Source organism: Caloenas nicobarica, chromosome 21 (genome assembly GCF_036013445.1).
Source record: "Caloenas nicobarica isolate bCalNic1 chromosome 21, bCalNic1.hap1, whole genome shotgun sequence".
Lineage (NCBI taxonomy): Eukaryota > Metazoa > Chordata > Aves > Columbiformes > Columbidae > Caloenas > Caloenas nicobarica.
The window spans coordinates 7,396,986-7,415,511 of record NC_088265.1 but is presented as its reverse complement, the minus strand read 5'-3'; the positions used below and the strand labels follow the sequence as shown (position 1 = coordinate 7,415,511).

Genomic DNA, 18,526 nt, shown 5'->3' with positions numbered 1-18,526 from the left:
AATGGGGTGTCCACATTCCTTTGTGGATAACATTATCAAAAGTTAAAAAAAAAAAAAGGCAGAACAAAAGACAATACCCACACAAAAACAATGACAACAACAAAAAACTAAAAAGAAAATATGAGCCTGTAGTGAGTTACATTATGAGTCACATATTAAAATAGATGGACACTCTAGAGCTTCTGGAAGTCATCCAGTCATCAGTTTCCACACTGCACTCTTGAGCCCCTGGTTCCTCATGCTGTAGATGAGGGGGTTCAATGTTCAAGACACCAACATGTACAGAACAGCCACCACTAGATCCAGGAATGGCAAAGAGATGAAAAGGGACTTCAGGCAAGCAAACATGCCAGTGCTGACAAACAAGGAGACCATGGCCAGGTGAGGGAGGCATGTGGAAAAGGCTTTGTGCCGTCCCTGCTCAGAGGGGATCCTGGGAATGGCCCTGAAGATCTGCATATAGGACACCACAATGAAAACAAAATATACTAAAAGACAAAAGTACTGAAAACAAGAAGTCTAAATTCCCTGAGGTAGGCACCTGAGCATGAAAGCTTGAAGATCTGGGGAACTTCACAAAAGAACTGTTCGACAGTATTGCCTTGGCAGAGGGGTAGTGAAAATGTATTTGCCATGTGCAGCACAGTATTGAGAAACCCACTGGCCCAGGCAGCTGCTGCCATGTGGACACAAGCTCTGCTGCCCAGGAGGGGGGCTCCTCTCTGGGGCAGAGAGAGTCCATGGGAGAGCTGTGCCCTGATGGGGGGAAGCCTGCAGCCCAGTAGACACCCTAGGGAAAAAAAGTCAAAGTTCCTAAAAATGGGATGTCCTGAGGTGAGGGTCAGCTTATTGCCAGCCCCACACATTGACATGCCCAGAGCCCCAGGTAATGTTGGGCCAAAGGCAACAAGAGATGAAACACAGATAAATGCCCCAGTGGTCCTGCCAAGGGAGGAAGGACAGGAACAGACATACAGGGACTTGAGGGTTTCTCCTCACTGGGAGCTGGTCTACCAAGGAGAAGGCTCAGCCTGAAGCCCCACAACCCTGGAATCAAAGGCTTGTGCTGGGTGGGAGGAACCAGGGGGTTGATCTGGGAAAGCATCTGCACTGCAGGAAATGTTGGGGAGGTGCCTAAATCCCCAGTCCCTTGGCATTTCTGGGAACATTGCCTTCTGCCTCTCTGCCTATGTCTCTGCTGCCTGCAGCTGTCCCTGGAGCTGCTTTCCTATGCCCAGGTCACCTCCCTCTCTGTGGCTTTGTCACCTCCCTGTCTGTGCTCACAGACAACATCCCACCCGCTCTGTGCTCAGTTATGTTCTGCAGATGCCTCCTGGCAGCAGGGAATGGCCCAGGGACAGCTCTGTGAGTGCAGGGTCAGGACTGCTTTAGCAGGAGGTTGGACTAGTTGATCTCCAGAGGTCTGTTCCAATCCCAACGATTCTGTGATTCTGTGAGAAGCTGCCACTGCCCACCCAGCCAACCAAGAGTGAACCACCCTTTCGACAGCAGAAGGACCCTACCCTGCCCTGCCAGGGGTCTCTCCTTCCACCCACAGTTTCTCCCCACAGCATGACTGGGATCTACCTGGGCAGGCTGAGTGCTGACCCTGGCAGGCGGCAGAGTCCCTGCCCCAGCACACAGCTCTGGTGTGCAGGGACCCTGTTCTGAAGGACAGTCCTGGGCATCCCTGGCTACATACTTGGCTTTACACACCTGCAACCATGCCCAGGCAAAAGGCAGCTGTCATGCCCTGTCCCTCTGATAATGCAACAGGCAAGTCCGGCTCTGAAGCATGTCCTCCTCAACATTAGAGAAACTACCAGAGTCTTTCTGACAGGTCAGATGTCAGATGTACCACTTTTAGGAGATCCCTACAGGAACCACATCTGCATTGCCCTGCACCCAGAGACTTACCATGTAGATGGCTATGAAGTTTACTCCCTCAGTAATGTCTCAGCATCCTCCCACTCCCAACTGCCTTTAACTTCTCTCTGCCTGGCTGCTTTCCCCTCTGTACCTGCTGGCAGTGCCCTCAGCCCTGCTGCGCTTTGCAGAGAAGCTGCTCCTGGGCAGAGCTGTCTCTCTGCAGCGCTGCCGCTTGCCTTGAGCTCCCTCTGTCCTAGGAGCCCGGAACAGCTCAGGAGCAGAGGGCTCCTGGGGAACCTGCTGTGAAACAGGCTGAAGTCATCACCCTCCCTCAGCTGGGGAGAAACATCTCTTTCCAGCAGAGTCATTTCTCCTAATAAGAAAAGAGTTGTACATAAAAGTCGACTTTCCTTGTCTGAGCATTAGACAGGACACCCAGGCAGGGACAGGGAGGGATCTCCTCTATCCACACTGAGGGAAGGGATTTGGCTGAGTCAGTCGAGGCATCTAATCCTGGGTTTACAGTCCTGGTGCTGGAAAGGGACTCAGCTCCCTTCCATATCAGCCACAAACCCCCTTGAGGTGGGATTCCTCTTGCCTCAGTTCAGGTGGGTGCAAAACAGGCAAAATAGGCTGCTTGTCTTGTCCCCCATGGTTATTACTGGAAATGGAGACCAGGAGTGAGTTGTTGAGACTCAAGCACCCAGTGACATCTGAGGTGTCAGACGTGCTCCAAGACAGGTGCAGGTACATTAAAGGTCCAATGGAACAATGCTGAAACAGGGAAGTTTCAGGGAGAAGCATTTTTGAGCCTGATGGAGAACTCCTTTGGCCAAATGAAATGGCAGCAGATGGTCGTATTTGGGACAATAAAACCTGTACCTGCTCAGTATTTTCTTGTCCAGAACCCATAGTCAGCTGACCCAATGTAGCCATTGCCATAGGGAAAGCTCGACCTCTCTCCTCCTCTTCTCCATCACCTGTATTCACCAGGCTTCCAGTGAGAAGAATGGCATTTGTCTCAGGGACATCCTTCCTTTACCCAACCTAATTCAGAGCATCTGCTCAATGTCATGGCCAAATCCAGGCCTGAAGTGCTACCTGAGATGTGACAGGGCTCTCCAGCACAACTGCGTTTGTCTGGCAGGCACAGCACAGGACCTACAGGAAAGCCATCCCCACTCAGAGCAGGGGTGGGACAGACCACCCAGGGCATCTTGGACAAACTCTTTCTGTGGGCCAGTCCCTGGTTGTCACCACAGCGCTTGAGACAAGGTCTGTCCCACCTCCATCTGGTAGATACAGGCAGAACATGAATGTGAAGCATGTCCCACTGGGTGTGCACTCATGTGTCTCTGCTCCTGAACTCTGCTGGTTCTTCTCTCCCCTGTCCTTTACTCATCCCATTGATGGTGTTATTATCACGGTGTTCCTGGATCACAGGATGTCCCCAGTGAATTGAAAAGATGATATCATACCTATTTTTTGTAAAAGGGTAAAAAGGGCCCTGGGAACTAGCAACCAGTCAGCCTCTCTTCTGTGCCTGGAAGGATCATGGAGCAGATCCTCCTGGAAGATCTGTCAAAACATGGAAAACAGGGATGTGATTAGAGACAGCTAACAAGTCTTCAGCAAGTGTAAATCATGCATGACTGATCATGATGCCTTCTGTGATGGAGTGACTGATTCAGCAGACAAGGGCAGAGCAATGAATGTCATCTATCAGCACTTCTGTAAGACATTTTATATGGTCCCTCACATATAAATTGGCGGGATATTGGTGTCATGGATAGATGGAAAAGTAATTGGCTGGATGGCTGTGTTCAAAGAGTTACAGTCAATAGCCCAGTGTTCAAATGAAAACCAGTGGCAAGTTTCTAACCTACCAGCCTTTAAGGCATATGTCATATCACAAACACCAGCACAATCCAGGGGCCAGTTCCTGTCATTTCACCTGCTCATCCACCTATGACATCACTAGCAACAGCACAAACCAAGGGATTTCTCCTGAACTGTCACCTACTTGGGATGATGTGATATCACAAGCACCTGCTCATCCACCAAAACCTTCTCAGGCACTTATGACCTCAAAAGCTCCTGTCACTACTCATCCACCTATGACAGCACAAGCAACATCACTCCAGTCTTCAAAAGTGGAAAGAAGGATGACGCAGGAAACTACAGACCAGTCAGCCTCATCTCCATCCCTGGAAAGGTGATGGAACAACTTATTCTAGATGTCATTTCCAAGCATGTGGAGGAAAAGAAGGTTATCAGGAGTAGTCAGCAAGGTTTCACCAAAGGGAAGTAATGTTTGATGAACCCGATACCCTTCTACAATGGTATGTCTGGGTGGGTAGAGAAGGGAAGAGCATTGGACCTTGTCTACCTTAACCTCAGCAAGACTTTTGACACTGTGTCCCACAACAGCTTCATAGTCCAGCCCCCTTCAACCTGTTCATCAGTGACCTGGATGAAGAGACTGAGTGAACCCTCAACAAATTTGTGAATGACACAACACTGGGAGGAAGGCCTGACACACCAAAGGCTGTGCTGCCAATCATTGCGACCTGGACGGAATGGAGAACCAGGCAGAGAAGAACCTAATGAAGTGTAGGGTCCTGCACCTGGGGAGGAATAACCCCATGCACCAGCCCAGGTTAGGGGTTGACCTGCTGGAAAGCAGCATTGCAGAGAAGGACTTGGGAGTTCTGTTTGACAACAAGTTGACCATGAGTCAACAATGTGCCCTTGTGGCCAAGAATGTCAATGATATCCTTGGGTGCACTAGGAAGAGTGTGACCAGCAGGTCAAGGGAAGTTGTCCTCTCCCTCTACTCTGCCCTGGTGAGGCCGCATCTGGAGTACTGTGTCCAGTTCTGGGCTCCCCGGTTTAAGAAGGACAAGGAATTACTGGAGAAATTCCAGCGGTGGCTACAAAGATGATGGGGGGTCTAGAGCACCTTTCTTATGAAGAGACACTGAGAGAGCTGGGTCTGTTCAGTCTGGAGAAGAGAAGGCTGAGAGGGGATCTCATCGATGTTTATAAATATCTCAAGGTGGATGTCAAGAGGATGAAACCAGAATCCTTTCAGTAGTGCCCAATGACAGGATGAGGGGCAAAAGGCACAGACTGAATCATAGAAGGTTCCATCTGAATATCAGGAGAAACTTCTTTACTTTGAGGGTGCCAGAGTCTGGAACAGGCTGCCCAGAAAGGCTGTAGAGTCTCCTTTTCTGGAAACATTCAAAACCTGCCTGGATGCATTCCTGTGTGATCTGCTGTAGGTGAACCTAGCAAGTGGGGTAGACTAGATGATCCCCAACCATTCTGTGATTCTGACTCTGTCTATTCTGTCTTCAAAAATATCTCTAAGGAAAATATTCATGCAATCCTAGAATAATGCACATTGGAAGAGACCCCTGAACACCATTGTGCTGTGTCCGGCTGGGATGGAGTTAATGTTCCCCACAGCATCCCATACCCTGTACTCCTGGTTACAACGGTGTTAATCACGCACTGATGGTTTGGCTGTTGCTCGGCAGTGCTCACACTTCGTGAAGGCTGTCTCTCCAATCCCTCAAAGTCTGGTAGGCTGGGGGTAGACAAGTGGTTGGTAGGGGGCATACATGGGACAACTTACCCAAATTGATCAAAGGGATATTCCATATCATATGACATAATGCTCAGCAAAAGAAAATGAGAGAAAGGGAGGGAGGAAGGAACTTACAGAGGGAGGGAGGGAGGAAGGGAGTTGGGAGGATGGGAGAAAGGGAAGGAGGGAGGAAAGGAGGGAGGGAAGGAAGCGATGACATTCATTATGAAGACATTTGTCTTCCAAAGCAACTGCTACATTTACTGAATCCTTGTCTCCCTGGAGGTGGCGGGATATTGTCTGCTGCTGGGAAGTAGAAAATAAATGTCCTTTGGTTTTCTTTACTTCTGCATGTGGTCTTTGCTTTTTTTTTCTCCCTGTCTGCCTCCCCCTCCCCCTGCCCCCAGCCTTCCTCAATTAAATGGCCTTTATCTTGAATTGAGAATTTTTTCATTTTTCTTTCTCCCTGTGTCCTACTGAGAAGGGGGAGCGAGAGAGTGGCTTGGTGGGCACCTGATGGCCAGCCAAATTTAACCTACCACTGTCATCTTACCCAACTCTCCTGCAACAGGCAGCATTAACTAAGATTGTTCAAGGGCTCCTCAAAACTTGGCATCATCCATTGTCCTGGTTTTGTTAAAAACGAGTTTCTCTTTTAGTGAATTTCCCTGTCAGCTAAAGCCTTCTAAATAACTGCAGTTTTCCTGAAATCTAGATACATATTTTGGTAGACATCGTAATGGAATGCACGGTCATTGATAAGGATGGATGCACATCTCGCGAGAGCAGTGAACTGAAACAAGTGACCAAAAAAACTGACCAACTAAAATATTCCATCCCATTCACATCATACTTCATATAAAAATGGGGGATCAAGAAGATCTTGTCCCTTTTCCTTATGGCCGACATTAGGAGAAGACCTTGCGAGTTGTCCCTGCGAACTGAGGCCTAGCGACAGATTGAATCCAGTTCCGGTTGGCTGCAGAGTCCAGTCCAGGACTCCAGGTGCCAGCCCCGCATCTGCGGGAGCAGTTGCTGGGACTTTCAAGATTGGTTTTGTATATTGTGTATTATTTTCTTTATTTTTATTGGTAGCATTAGCAAAACATTTTTAATTTTTTCCAACTCTCTTCTCTCTGTCCTTCTTTCCCTCCCAATCGCCTGTCCTTAGTGGGAAGCGGGGAGAGGTAGGGGCTGAAGAGGGAAGCCGGGGGGAGAGGAGGTTAACAATACATCTGCCACGGTTTTATTGTCACCCGCAATCAAACCACGACATCCATAAAGGAGTTGAAAGTGCATTTTGTCCTGTTGTACAGAGCGATAACGAAAATGTTCCCCCATGGTTGTTGAGGGCTGGTCATTGAGGGATTCCATGAGTAAGTGGCTGACAGGAGGACTTGGTACCACTGAATGACATTTGACTGTCGTCATTCAGTCAACTTCCCAACCACCACATCATTCACTTCTTCATTCCAGCTGTCAACAGTCTATAAAGAGACTACAGGAGACTACATTAGAAAGCCCTTCTGAAGCCTGGATTAAAAAAAAGAAAAATCCCTTCTTTTCCTTCCCACATGTGTTCTGCCATCACTTTCTTGTCCTTCCAATGGCTGGAGATGTCTGCAGGATGATTTGCCATATCATCTTCTAACGATGAGGCTGACCACTCTGTAATTCTCCCAATCCTCCTTCCTGCCCTTTGTGAAGACCGGTTTCATGTCTGCCTTTTCCAAGTCACCAGGAACCTTTCTGATGGCTTGGCCCCTTCCAAGATGTTTTAGAGAGATCTCACAATGACATTGGCCAGTCTTCCCAATCTCCCTGACACCAAAAGCCTTCTCAATATCCCACACTTCCAGAGGACTGCCCAGGACACAACACAAGTGTGTCCAGGTCCTCAGGGCCAGTTTAGAAGAGAACCGGAAGTTATTTCATTCAACAGATTTACCACTCCAATGGGCTCTCTGTGCAGCTCATTACTTTCCTGAGCATTTTTCTTACTGACCTTCTGCCCCTGAAATTTCTGGTCATCAGGCTGCAGATAGGGGGGTTGAGCAGGTGACTGAGGTTGGTGTAGGAAAAAGGCTTTGTTAAATTACCTCAGGAGGGCTGTTCTGGGCAACACACAGACAAGAATGAGGGATGATGTAGGAAACAGTGTCACTACTGAGGGGAGAGGAACACGTGGAGAAGGCCTTCTGCTCATCCACGCTGAGCAGGAAAGCTGCCCCAGGCTGGCAGGTCTGATGCAAATACAAGATGTCAATAGTCAATAGGAAAGGCGAAGACCGAATCTAAGAAGCAGGTTATGAAAGCAAAGAGCATGAGTGTCATGGTTCCATTGCAGAGGAGTTCCAGCACTGCAGCAAAATCAACGAGGTCCACTATGTCAGGGCCACAAAAGGTATCTGGGACAAGAATGAAATGATTGCTGCAGATGACAGAAGCCTCCCTAGCCAAGGTGCAGATGTCTTCTGGAGACAATCCTTCCAGTTCATGAGTCTTGCAGAGAGCAGCGGGTGACACACAGCCCAGTGTACTGATCATAGGATGTGGCCACCAGCAGGAAACACTCTGTACATTATCCTGGTTTTATGCACTCTGGCCACCATGACAAGGTCTGACCCTAGTATTGTACTGATTAATGAAAGGTCGAACTGATGGTTTCCAATTCCTCTTTTATTAGTTCTCAGGTTACAGTTCAAGCTGGCTGCCTCCAGAGAGAGGCCTCTACCCCAGAGTGTGTCCCTCAATTATACTTGTACCACCCATCACTCAATTCCAAGTTCAATCACCTAATTCTGGTCAGTCGTGTCTTCATTTCTTATTGGTTTTCACTGTTGTTAGGCTGGCCTTCTTCTGAAGTTACTTCATTCTCTTGTAATTGTTTCCTTGGTCCTTATCTTTTTCATCCTGCTTCTGTCATGTACATTCAGCTAGGTCTATATCAGCAGCACTAGATTTATCAAGAATTTTACTCTTGGTCAGTTCTTGTGACCTAAGTCTTCAACTATCATACTTCAGCTACTAGTGCAAAGCTAAAGGAGACTACTCAGAGAGAAGGATACAGTTCATGAAATTTCTGCTATAACATACATATGAAAGGTGCAGGAAATAGCATGAACATCGCTATGAGCAGAGATTGTGCTGTCCCCAGTCATGGGACAGTCAGGGTGGTAGAGCTGTAGCAGGTTTCCAAGTTTTCCACCAGTAGTCCCACGATGATGGTGTTCCCAACCACAGTCACAGGGCAGGCCATGAGAGAGAGGAGGAAGAGATTTTTTTCAGAAGGTGTGAGACATTCACTGTTCCCTTTAGGGGAAACTTCACTGATGATGTTTGATTGTCCTAGTCCCCTTTTTCCTTGGGAATTTGTAGGTCTCCATGTCCCCTCTGTCCCGTTAGGACCCCTATGAGTGAGGACATCTGTTTCTCTCTTAGGTGGTTAAAGAAATTGTGAAGGAAGTGCAGAGAGGTGAAACATAGAGGTATGTGTGCCTCTGACTGCATCACACTCCCTAGATGTGCTCTGTGCTTTGTGGAAGGTGAGAAATGCCGTCTTCTAGAGGACAATGCTGCTCATGCTTGCAGAACCCTTTCTGACTGCACAGGTGAGATGCTTCACAGATGTGCTTCTTTCATACTGTGTAATAAACAGGACAGGCCATAAAGACAGGGAGGGTGACGTAGCACACAGGGGCATTTGCAAGGAACCAGACAAGGCAGGTACATCTTCCGTACTATACAAACATGGATTTGTTTAGAGGGACAACCAACCTCTCCAAGCTGGGATGAGAGTCCATTGCTGGGAATGGTGGTTGCAAGGGTCTGGTCTGTGACAATTGCCCTGGACCACCTTCCCCGGCGTGTCCAGTGAACAAAGGCACGGACCAGACCCTGCTCTGCTGGTCTATCCCAAGAGGTCAGACTGTGCAAGGACACTTCTGCGTGCCACACTCCGCACACTCACACACTTCAGCTGTACATGGGTATTTTCTTTGTCAGAACAGTTTCGTGAGCATCTTCTTGACAGCAACCTTGAAAGATGCCCTAAGCCTTCAGGTACTGCCCTCAGGAGATCCTCTTTCAAGATGGAAAGGCTGTTAAAGAGCCCATCTCTGTCACAAAACTGACCATTGCCTGCAAAAGCACTCAGGCTTGAGATCAACAGAAGCGCTCAAAAGGAGAGTGTGGAAGTGAAAACACAGCAGCTCTGTAAGACCAAACACTGGTGATCCCTGGCAGCGCTGCTGTGCTGGGACAATTTTCCCCTCCACCTCTGCACACAGGCACTGCCCCTGCAGCTCCAGGAAAGCTCTTGGAAGAAGCACCTCAGGCAAACAAATCACTGCAGGATACTTTATTTTGTTTAAATGCACAGAGAAAGTGGCTTCTTAAAGTCTCTGTGTCACAAGAGACCAGTAGATACTTATGTAGAAATGGTATGACTAATGACACTTCTTTGTGGAAAAGATGGTCACAAGTAGAAGACCGGAAAAAAAATCAAACCAAACCAAACCAAAGGACAAATAGCAGAAAAGAGGCTGGGGCTGTAAGGAGCTATATTATGAATAATTTGCAGAAAAATACAGAAAGTCTATTTCTTCTGAAAAAAACCAGCCATTAGTTTCCTCAGCGAATGCATGAGTTCCTTGTTCTTCATGCTGTAGATGAGGGGGTTCAATGTTGGAGGCAACACCACATACAGGACTGAGACCACAAGGTCCAGGGATGGGGAGGAGATGGAAGGGAGCTTCAGACTGGAAAATGTACCAGTGCTGAGAAAAATGGAAACCACGGCCAGGTGAGGGAGGCATGTGGAAAAGGCTTTGTGCTGTCCCTGCTCAGAGGGGATCCTCAGCACGGCCCTGAAGATCTGCACATAGGACAGCACAAGGAAAACAAAACACACAAAAGCTAAACAGATACTAACCACAAGAAGCCAAACTTCCCCGAGGTTGGAGTGGGAGCAGGAGAGCTTGAGGATTTGGGGGATTTCACAGAAAAAGTGGTCCAAGGCATTGCCTTTGCAGAGTGGCAGTGAAAATGTATTGGCTGTGTGCAGCAGAGCAGTGAGAAACCCAGTGCCCCAGGCAGCTGCTGCCATGTGGACACAAGCTCTGCTGCCCAGGAGGGTCCCGTAGTGCAGGGGTTTGCAGATGGCAACGTAGCGGTCATAGGCCATAATGGTGAGAATGGAAAACTCTGTCGAGGTCAAAAAGACAAACAGAAAGATTTGGGAAGTACAAGCTGTATAGGAGATGGCTCTGGTGTCCCAGAGGGAATTGGCCATGGATTTGGGTAGAGTGGTGGAGATGGTACCCAGGTCAAGGACAGAGAGGTTGAAGAGGAAGAAGTACATGGGGGTGTGGAGGTGCTGGTCACAGGCTATGGTGGTGATGGTGAGGCCGTTGCCCAGGAGGGCAGCCAGGTAGATGCCCAGGAAGAGCCAGAAGTGCAAGAGCTGCAGCTCCCGTGTGTCTGTGAAAGCCAGGAGGAGGAACTGGGTGATGGAGCTGATGTTGGACATTTGCTGTTTCTGGGCATGGGACACTGCTATAGGAGGAAAAGACAGTGACAAGTTAGAACAGGCTTCTTTAAACAAAACCTATGCCATTTCTTGTAGACTGTCATGCTATGACACATCACCCCTTTTTCTTCTCTGAGGGAAATCTTCATTCAGCTCCCTCACCTGAGCTTCATTTTGTGCTGCCTGAGTGTTCCAGGAGCAGTCAGGCCTCTCTGTGTGGGCTCTCGAGGAGTCATCCCTGCCCTGCTGTATTTGGTAGTAGACTAGGCTGGATATTGAGAGTTCATCAGACCAAACCACTCCTGATATAGAAGGACTTGTTAGTGTCTGCACTGTGAATTCTAAAAAATGTGGGTGGGAGAAGGGAATTTTAGGGCTTTTTTTTTTCCCAGCCGCATATCATGCCTGGTTCTCTGAAGTCAGAAATCCCCAGAATTTCTGCTGCACTTGGAGATAGTGACTTGAAGACTTAATAGGCAAAAGGATTCTCTGTGGCTTAGAGTGAAGTGAGGTGGGGTGAAAGGGCTTGTTCCCAAGTGAACTGCTCTTTCACCATTGGGTATTGGAGGACAATCATACTCCCATGTTACCCTGAGGATGAACAAGGTACTACTGAGAGCTGAGGGGTGACTAAATGTCTCACCCTTTCTTAAGGTCTTTTAGCAAAGTTTCAGCACTCCACTTCTTACCAAGGACACACATGGGTCATTTCACAAACGCGACAGCATTTCCTCAGTTGTAGCCTCTCTGCGCTTCTCCATGGACTTTTCAGATAACACAAAGATGCTATAAAGCAGGTTTGCATCGTGGAGGGAAGCTCACAGCTTGGAAGGAAACCTCAAGGATATAGCCAAACGTCCTAATGATGGCATTTGCTTCTGGGAGATTCAGCTCATTCCCCAGCCCCACAGATTTGATTGCCCACAGCCCTGCAGATCAGAGGAAAGCTGGGACATGTGTTCCCATGGACACAGCTGCAGGAAAGGACCCACAAGATCAGGGTCTGACTCTGCAGCTGAAACTCCCATCCCCAGAGAGCCTGACAGCAAGAATAAGATCACAAGAACAGGAACACAGAGCAGTGGAGAAAGAAGGAAAAATCCCATGAGGGTGGGTGTGAGAGAGGCCATGGCAGAGGCAGCTGGGCACTCAGACAGCGTCACCCTTCCCTAGTTCTGCAGCCACCTCCCACACACCAACATTGCCAGGCAGCTGCTCTCAGCCCCTGTGCTCTGCAGAGGGAACTGGAGCTCTGGCTGCACAGGAGCTGGTTCATACCCTGGAACCCCCAGCCCTGGGGGCAGAGGCTTTGCTGGGTGGGAGAGGAGGTGAGGGGTCTACTCAGGGGAGGGCTCTGCACTGGAGGGGATCATATGGAGGTTTCTGAATTCTCCTTCCCACAACATTTCTGGGTTTTGCTTCTTATACTCTCCAGACCATATTCCTTCTGCCCAGAGATTTTCCTTCTGGGAGGTGTTTCCCTGTGCCATGTCTTTTCACTGTCAGTGCTCACAGACCCCATCACACCCTCTGTACATTCACCCTGGCCCTATAGAAACCTGTCTGTTTGCAGGGCACTTCCTGGGTGCATATTCTTGTTTGCAAGCTGGAAAAAAATGACAGGTCAGACTAAGGCTGTTAGGTCCAGAAAAGGTGATGCTGGTGGTGTCCACAGGCAGAGGAGTGGCTGAAGGCATGTTATCAGGTTTCTGGTAGACCTACTGACAACTCAGAGTTGCAGTTCAAGAGTCTCGGTGACTTGTTAAAACTTAGGAGGTCCTTGTCGATTTATCCTTTCCCCCAACCCTCCACAACTCCGCAACAGGAGACTGAAACACCAGACTCAGGAGAGCTCCTTATCTTTATAGTATCCCTGCACTGATCTTCTCCTTGAAACCTCATATTGGAAACATTCTGGAATGAGCTTGACCTGTGAGCAGCCTTAACCCACAGAGCACCCTCTGAACATCAGAAGGACCCTGCCCTGCCAGAGGTCACTCCTTCCACCCTCAGCTTCTCCCCACAGCCCCATAGGGAGCTGCCTGGGCAGGCTGAGTGCTGACCATGGCAGGTGGCAGAGTCTCTGCCCCGGCACACAGCCCTGAGGTGCAGGGACCCTGCTCTGAATGACAGCCCTGGGCACCCCTGGCTACACATTAACATTTACATCCCCACAGTCATCCATGGGAGAAGGCAGCCATTATGTCCTGTCCCTCTGATGGTGCAGAAGGCAATGCCTGCTCACCAGTATATTCTCTTCCTCTACATCAGAGAATCTCTGAGAGTTGTACTTACATATCTCATAGGTTCTGCAAAGTGCCAGCTTTATGAGATCCCACCATGATTTGTAGATACAATGCCCTGCAGCCACAGACCTAGTCTCTGTGAAGGTTTTTGTTTCCAGTGAAGTCACAGCATTTTCCCACCTCAGACTGCATTTAACCTCTCTCTTCCTCCCTCCTCTCCTTCGGTACCTGCAGGCAGAGCCCTCAGCCCTGCTGCGCTTTGCAGAGGAGCTGCTCCTTGGCAGAGCTGTATCTCTGCAGCACTGCTGTTTGCCATGAGCTCCCTGTGTCCCAGGAGCCCGGAACAGCTCAGCACCAGAGGAGCAGCCCAAGGCAGCATTTTCTTTGTCTCCTCTGCTTTCCCTCCAGGTGGCTCTGGAGCTGCAGGAGAATATACTGTGGAACAAGCTGAAGTCATCACTGATGTTCCATCCCTATGTTACAGAAAAACCCTTAGCTTCAGTAGTGGCATTTCTCCTATCTGGCAATGAGTTAGGTCCAGGAATCCCCTTTTCTTAGTCCAGCTTTGGGCAGAACACCCAGAGAGGACAGGGAAGGGTTTGTAGTCCTGGGGCTCAAAAGTTTCCTCCCATGGTGGCCAAAAACCCCACAGGACACGATATTCCTCTTGCCTTCTTTCAGGTGTGCACAATATAAACACCTGCATGTGAGCTCCCTTCCTAAGCCCCCATGCTAATTAATGGAGATTGAGGCCAGGGGTGCAGTGTTCAGGTGCAAATGTCGGGTAACATGTGATATGCCAGAGCTGGTCTAAGGTATGTGCAGGTACCTGCAAATGGAGCCGTTCATATAGACAGGGCTACGTCTGTGGGCATCCCATTGGAGGCTCTTGGGAAGTTCCTTTGGCCAACTGAAGTGGCAGATGATGGTCAAAAAAGGGCAACTGAACCCGTCCCTCCTCATTATGTTCAGGGAAGTATATAGAGGTGTTCATGTGAATGACTAAAGTCATGAGACATAGGGAGAGCTCAGTGTTCCTCTCCTTCCACTGTTTTTACTAGATCACAACTGACTACATTGGCAGTTGCCTCATATTCAGCCCCACACTGACTTACAGAACTCAGGGTTCCTACTCAATTTAGTGTTTAAATCCCACCCCACAGAGCTACATGAGATGCCAGGGCTTGCAGGAACAGCAGGGGACTAACAGAAAAGCAATCCCCTTTCAGGGCAGGCATGTGACAGACACCCCAGACGGCATCACAGGGATTGCGATTTGCAGCCTGTGTGCCATTGGCTGATGCCATCAGTCAGAGGCATCAGTCATCAGATGCCATCAGACAAGCAAGGTCTGTCCCTCCTCCACCCAACAGCTGCAGGCATTGCATGAACACAAAGCCCAACACACTGGGGTCTTTACTTACACGCATGGTGATACAGTCAAGGAACACACCGATCTTTTTCGCGGTGTGCCTGGATACACCTTGTCTTCAAGGAGAACATCCTTCAAGCACAGCAATGATCCTTATAAAAAATCAGTTGGAAATGGAAAGGGAATGCAACTACTACCAAGATGAGCTGTTGCTACATCAGGAATGGTTAAAGAAGAAACAGAGGGTATGGGACCACTGCTGCACTTAGTAAGAGTAGGATTAGATGAATCTGAGATAGTCTATGACCTCTTTGCCTCAGTTACCACCAGAAAGGCCTCCCAGGCCTTTGAGCTTTGAGGCAGGACTCTGGAGGAGAACAACCTGTGTTAGATGGGAATCTTATCCATCCATGGGACTTGTGTGGCAGATGCACTTGAGCCACCCCAATAAAACCAGCAGCAGTTTGGTATAGACTCCAAAGGAGGTAAAGGCCTGAGATGCAGCTGGGCCAAGAATGGGATGGAGTACTCCATGTTAATTATGTTCTTATTGTTACATAATAATTTTGAGATCAGAAAAGAATGTAAGTTGTTAGACTATTGTTCAAATGGAATTTCTGCACTAGCTGGAGATATGAAAAAGAAAACTAAATGGTGTGATGGATGTGAAACTGGGAGAGGTTGTATTAAAAAAGCTGCTAGAATATGGACTGATTAGGATCCAGAAAGTGAAAATAAGAGCATGATTCTTAATATGTTTTATATTGACATCTGTAAGAAATTGCAAAAAGCAGACGGGGCTGAAGGAATATCTATTTCTCAATTAATTGGAATTGCCTGACAATCACTGAAGGGAGCTGCTGCAAGGCTGATCCAAATCTGTGGCAAAAGCTGCAGGTTTTGGGTGCAGGCAGGGTTTTCCTGAGACGGAGGACCAGCAGGGCAGCAGCAGGAGCCACCAGCTCTTGCGAGAGTCCCTGATGAGACCTGGGCATTGCTGGGGCAGTGGTGACCATGCCTACAAAAAGCAGCCCAGGGAACATTGCAATGGTAGTGCTGTAAACAGAGTAGGCAAACAGAGCATGACGAGGCATTTTGCACAGTTGTTCACGTGGAAGGGTGTGCAGGAAGGGCAGGGAAGCTCTGCCAGCTTGACCAGAGAGTAATGGTATCCATCCAGCAGAAAGCCACAGTGTCTGTAAGGTCAGCACCCACCACAAGTGATTCAGCTGGCCAGACCAAGATCTGGTGGGAGGAGGCTGCCATCCAGGTGTTGGGCTGCAGGGTGTCCCCTGCTCCTACACCAGGACTGGATGGCAGCAGCGAGCTCAGCTGTGGGAGCTCTGCACAGGTAAAGGAACTCCTCTGCTTAATGACACAGCTTGAGGAGGTTGAGGAGTATCCAAGAGTGTGAGCAGGAGACAGACCAGTGGAGTCGCAGCTGACCTTCCCTGGGGCAGGCCCAGCAGATAGACAGGGCACACAGTACAGAGGACTCGCTACCCTCTCTCTGCACAGTGGAACGTAGTGACTCAAGGGATAGATATAATATCAGTATTTTCCTGCCCGGTGCAGAAGGAGGAGGTTCTCTCTGGTGACCACCCCACCTTCCCAAGTTCCCTTGCAAAACAGGTATAAGGCTCTGCAAGAGGAACCAACCACCAATATTGAGGAAGGTGGTTCAACTAAGTTGGAGGTGCCACAGAGGAGAAGTCAGCCTGCACTCTCTATTAAAACAGCTGCTCTAAGGACCAAAAGGAGGATGTTGTGGTCATAGGAGACTCCCTTCTAAAAGCAACAGAGTGCTCAATATGCAGTCCAGACCCACTTCTCAGGGAAGTCTGCTGCCTCCCTGGGGCCAGCATTAAAGACGCACCAGATCAATACCTGGCTGTGGAACTGGTATAAGCAGCAGAATTTTGTTTTTTTTGATCATGGGTCAGTTTACATGACGCCTGGCCCGCTGGCGACAAATAGGATGCATGTGTCTTAAAGGGGGAAAAAGATCATTGGGCAGGAGTTAGCAAAGCTCATTGAAAGAGCTTTAAGCTAGATTTGAGGGGGGAAGGGGAGAAAACCAGGTGCGGCAGAGTCAAACCCATGAATGGCATTTGAGGGAAGGGATGCAAGTGAGGCCCTTTGGTCTGCAGTTTCAGTGGATGTAGGGGATGGAGAGCCATGTGGTAGAAGAAACACAAGATGTCACAAAGGAATTAGGGATTCTCACCAGAAAAAGGTGGCAGGATCAATAGCCCAGCTGAAGTGCATCTATACCAAACCACGCAGCATGGGCAAAAAACAGGAGGAGCTGGAAGCCATTGTGAGGCAGAAAAACTACGATATAGTTGCCATCACAGAAACATGGTATGATGACTCGCACAACTGGAGTGCTGCATGAGATGGGTGTAAACTCTTCAGAAGGGACAGGCAAGGAAGAAGAGGAGGTGGAGTAGCCATGTATGTTAGGGAGTGTTTTGATTGCCTTTTGCTTGAGAAGGGTGATCATAGAGTTGAGTGTTTATGGGTAGGAATCAGGGGAAAGGCCAATGCGTGGATGTACTGGTGGGAGTCTGTTACAGATCACTCAACCAGGATGAAGAGGCAGATGAAATATTCTGCAGGCAGCTGGAAGAAGTCTCATGATCGCCAGCCCTTGTTCTCGTGGGGGACTTCAACCTACCAGATGCCTGCTGGAAATACAACACAGCAGAGAGGAAGCAGTCTAGGAGGCTCCTGCAGTGCCTGGAAGACAACTTCCTGACACAGCTGTTTAGGGAGCCAGCTAGGGAAGGCGCCCCATGTGACCTGTTTTTTGTAAATAGGGAAGGACTCGTGGGCAACATGTTGGTTGGAGGTCTCCTTGGGTATAGTGATCATGAAATGATTGAATTTACTATCCTTGGAGAAGTTATAAGGGTGGTCAGCAGAACACCTACTTGTGACTTCAGAAGGGCACACTTGGACTTGTTGAAGAGCCTGGTTGGCAGAGTCTCTTGGCAGACAGTGCTGAAGGACAAAGGAGTCTAGGAAGGCTGGTCTCTCTTCAAGAAGGTGATCTTAGAGGTGCAGGAGCAGGCTGTCCCCATGTGCCAAAAGATGAGCCATTGGGGAAGAAGGCCAGCCTGGCTGAATAAAGAGCTGTGGCTAGAATTTAGGATTAAAAAGAGAATTTATAACCTTTGGAAGGAGGGGCAGGCTACTCAAGAGGAATACAAGACTGCTGTGAGGTTATGCAGGGAGAAAACTAGAGGGCCCAAAGCCCAACTAGAGCTAAGCTGGGTATCGCTGTAAAAGGCAACAAGAAATATTTCTATAAATATATTAGCAACGAAAGTAGTGCTAAGAAGAATCTCCATCCTCTGATGGATGCAGGGGGAAAATGGTGACAGAAGACGAGGGAAAGGCTGAGGTACTAAATGCCTTCTTTGCCTCAGTCTTTAATAGTAAGACCAGTTATGCTCCAGGTACCCATCCCTCTGAGTGGGAAATCAGGGATGGGCAGCTGAATGAAGACCTAATAATCCAAAGGGAAATGGTTAGTGACCTGCTACACCACTTGGACACCCACAAGTCTAGGGGGCCAGATGGGATCCATAGACAGGTACTGAGGGAGCTACCAGAGGTGATCACCAAGATAGTTTCCCTTATCTATCAGCAATCCTGGCTAACTGGGGAGGTCCCAGTTGACTGGAAGTTGGATAATGTGATGCCCATCTACAAGAAGGGCCAGAAGGAGGTTCCGTGGAAATGCAGACCTATCAGTCTAACCTCAGTGCTGGGGAAGTTCATGGAGCAGATCATCCTGAGTGCCATCACGCACCACATAGAGGAAAGACAAGTGATCAGGCCCCGTCAGCATGGGTTTATGAAAGGCAGGTCCTCTTTGACCAACCTGATCTCCTTCTATGATAAGG

General features: G+C 48.8%; 1 protein-coding gene across 1 annotated transcript; it reads right to left on the bottom strand.

The window, feature by feature from the left end:
• Positions 1–10,061: 10,061 nt before the first annotated feature.
• On the bottom strand, positions 10,062–10,994 carry LOC135997027 (olfactory receptor 14J1-like). Its single transcript, XM_065649395.1, has one exon. The coding sequence runs from the start codon at positions 10,992–10,994 to the stop codon at positions 10,062–10,064; it is 933 nt and encodes a 310-aa protein (XP_065505467.1).
• Between the last annotated feature and the right edge of the window lie 7,532 nt (positions 10,995–18,526).

What these genes read in the sequence shown, in the direction of transcription:
- LOC135997027 (XM_065649395.1), bottom strand. Translation starts at nt 10,994, where the DNA reads ATGTCCAACATCAGCTCCATCACCCAGTTCCTCCTCCTGGCTTTCACA.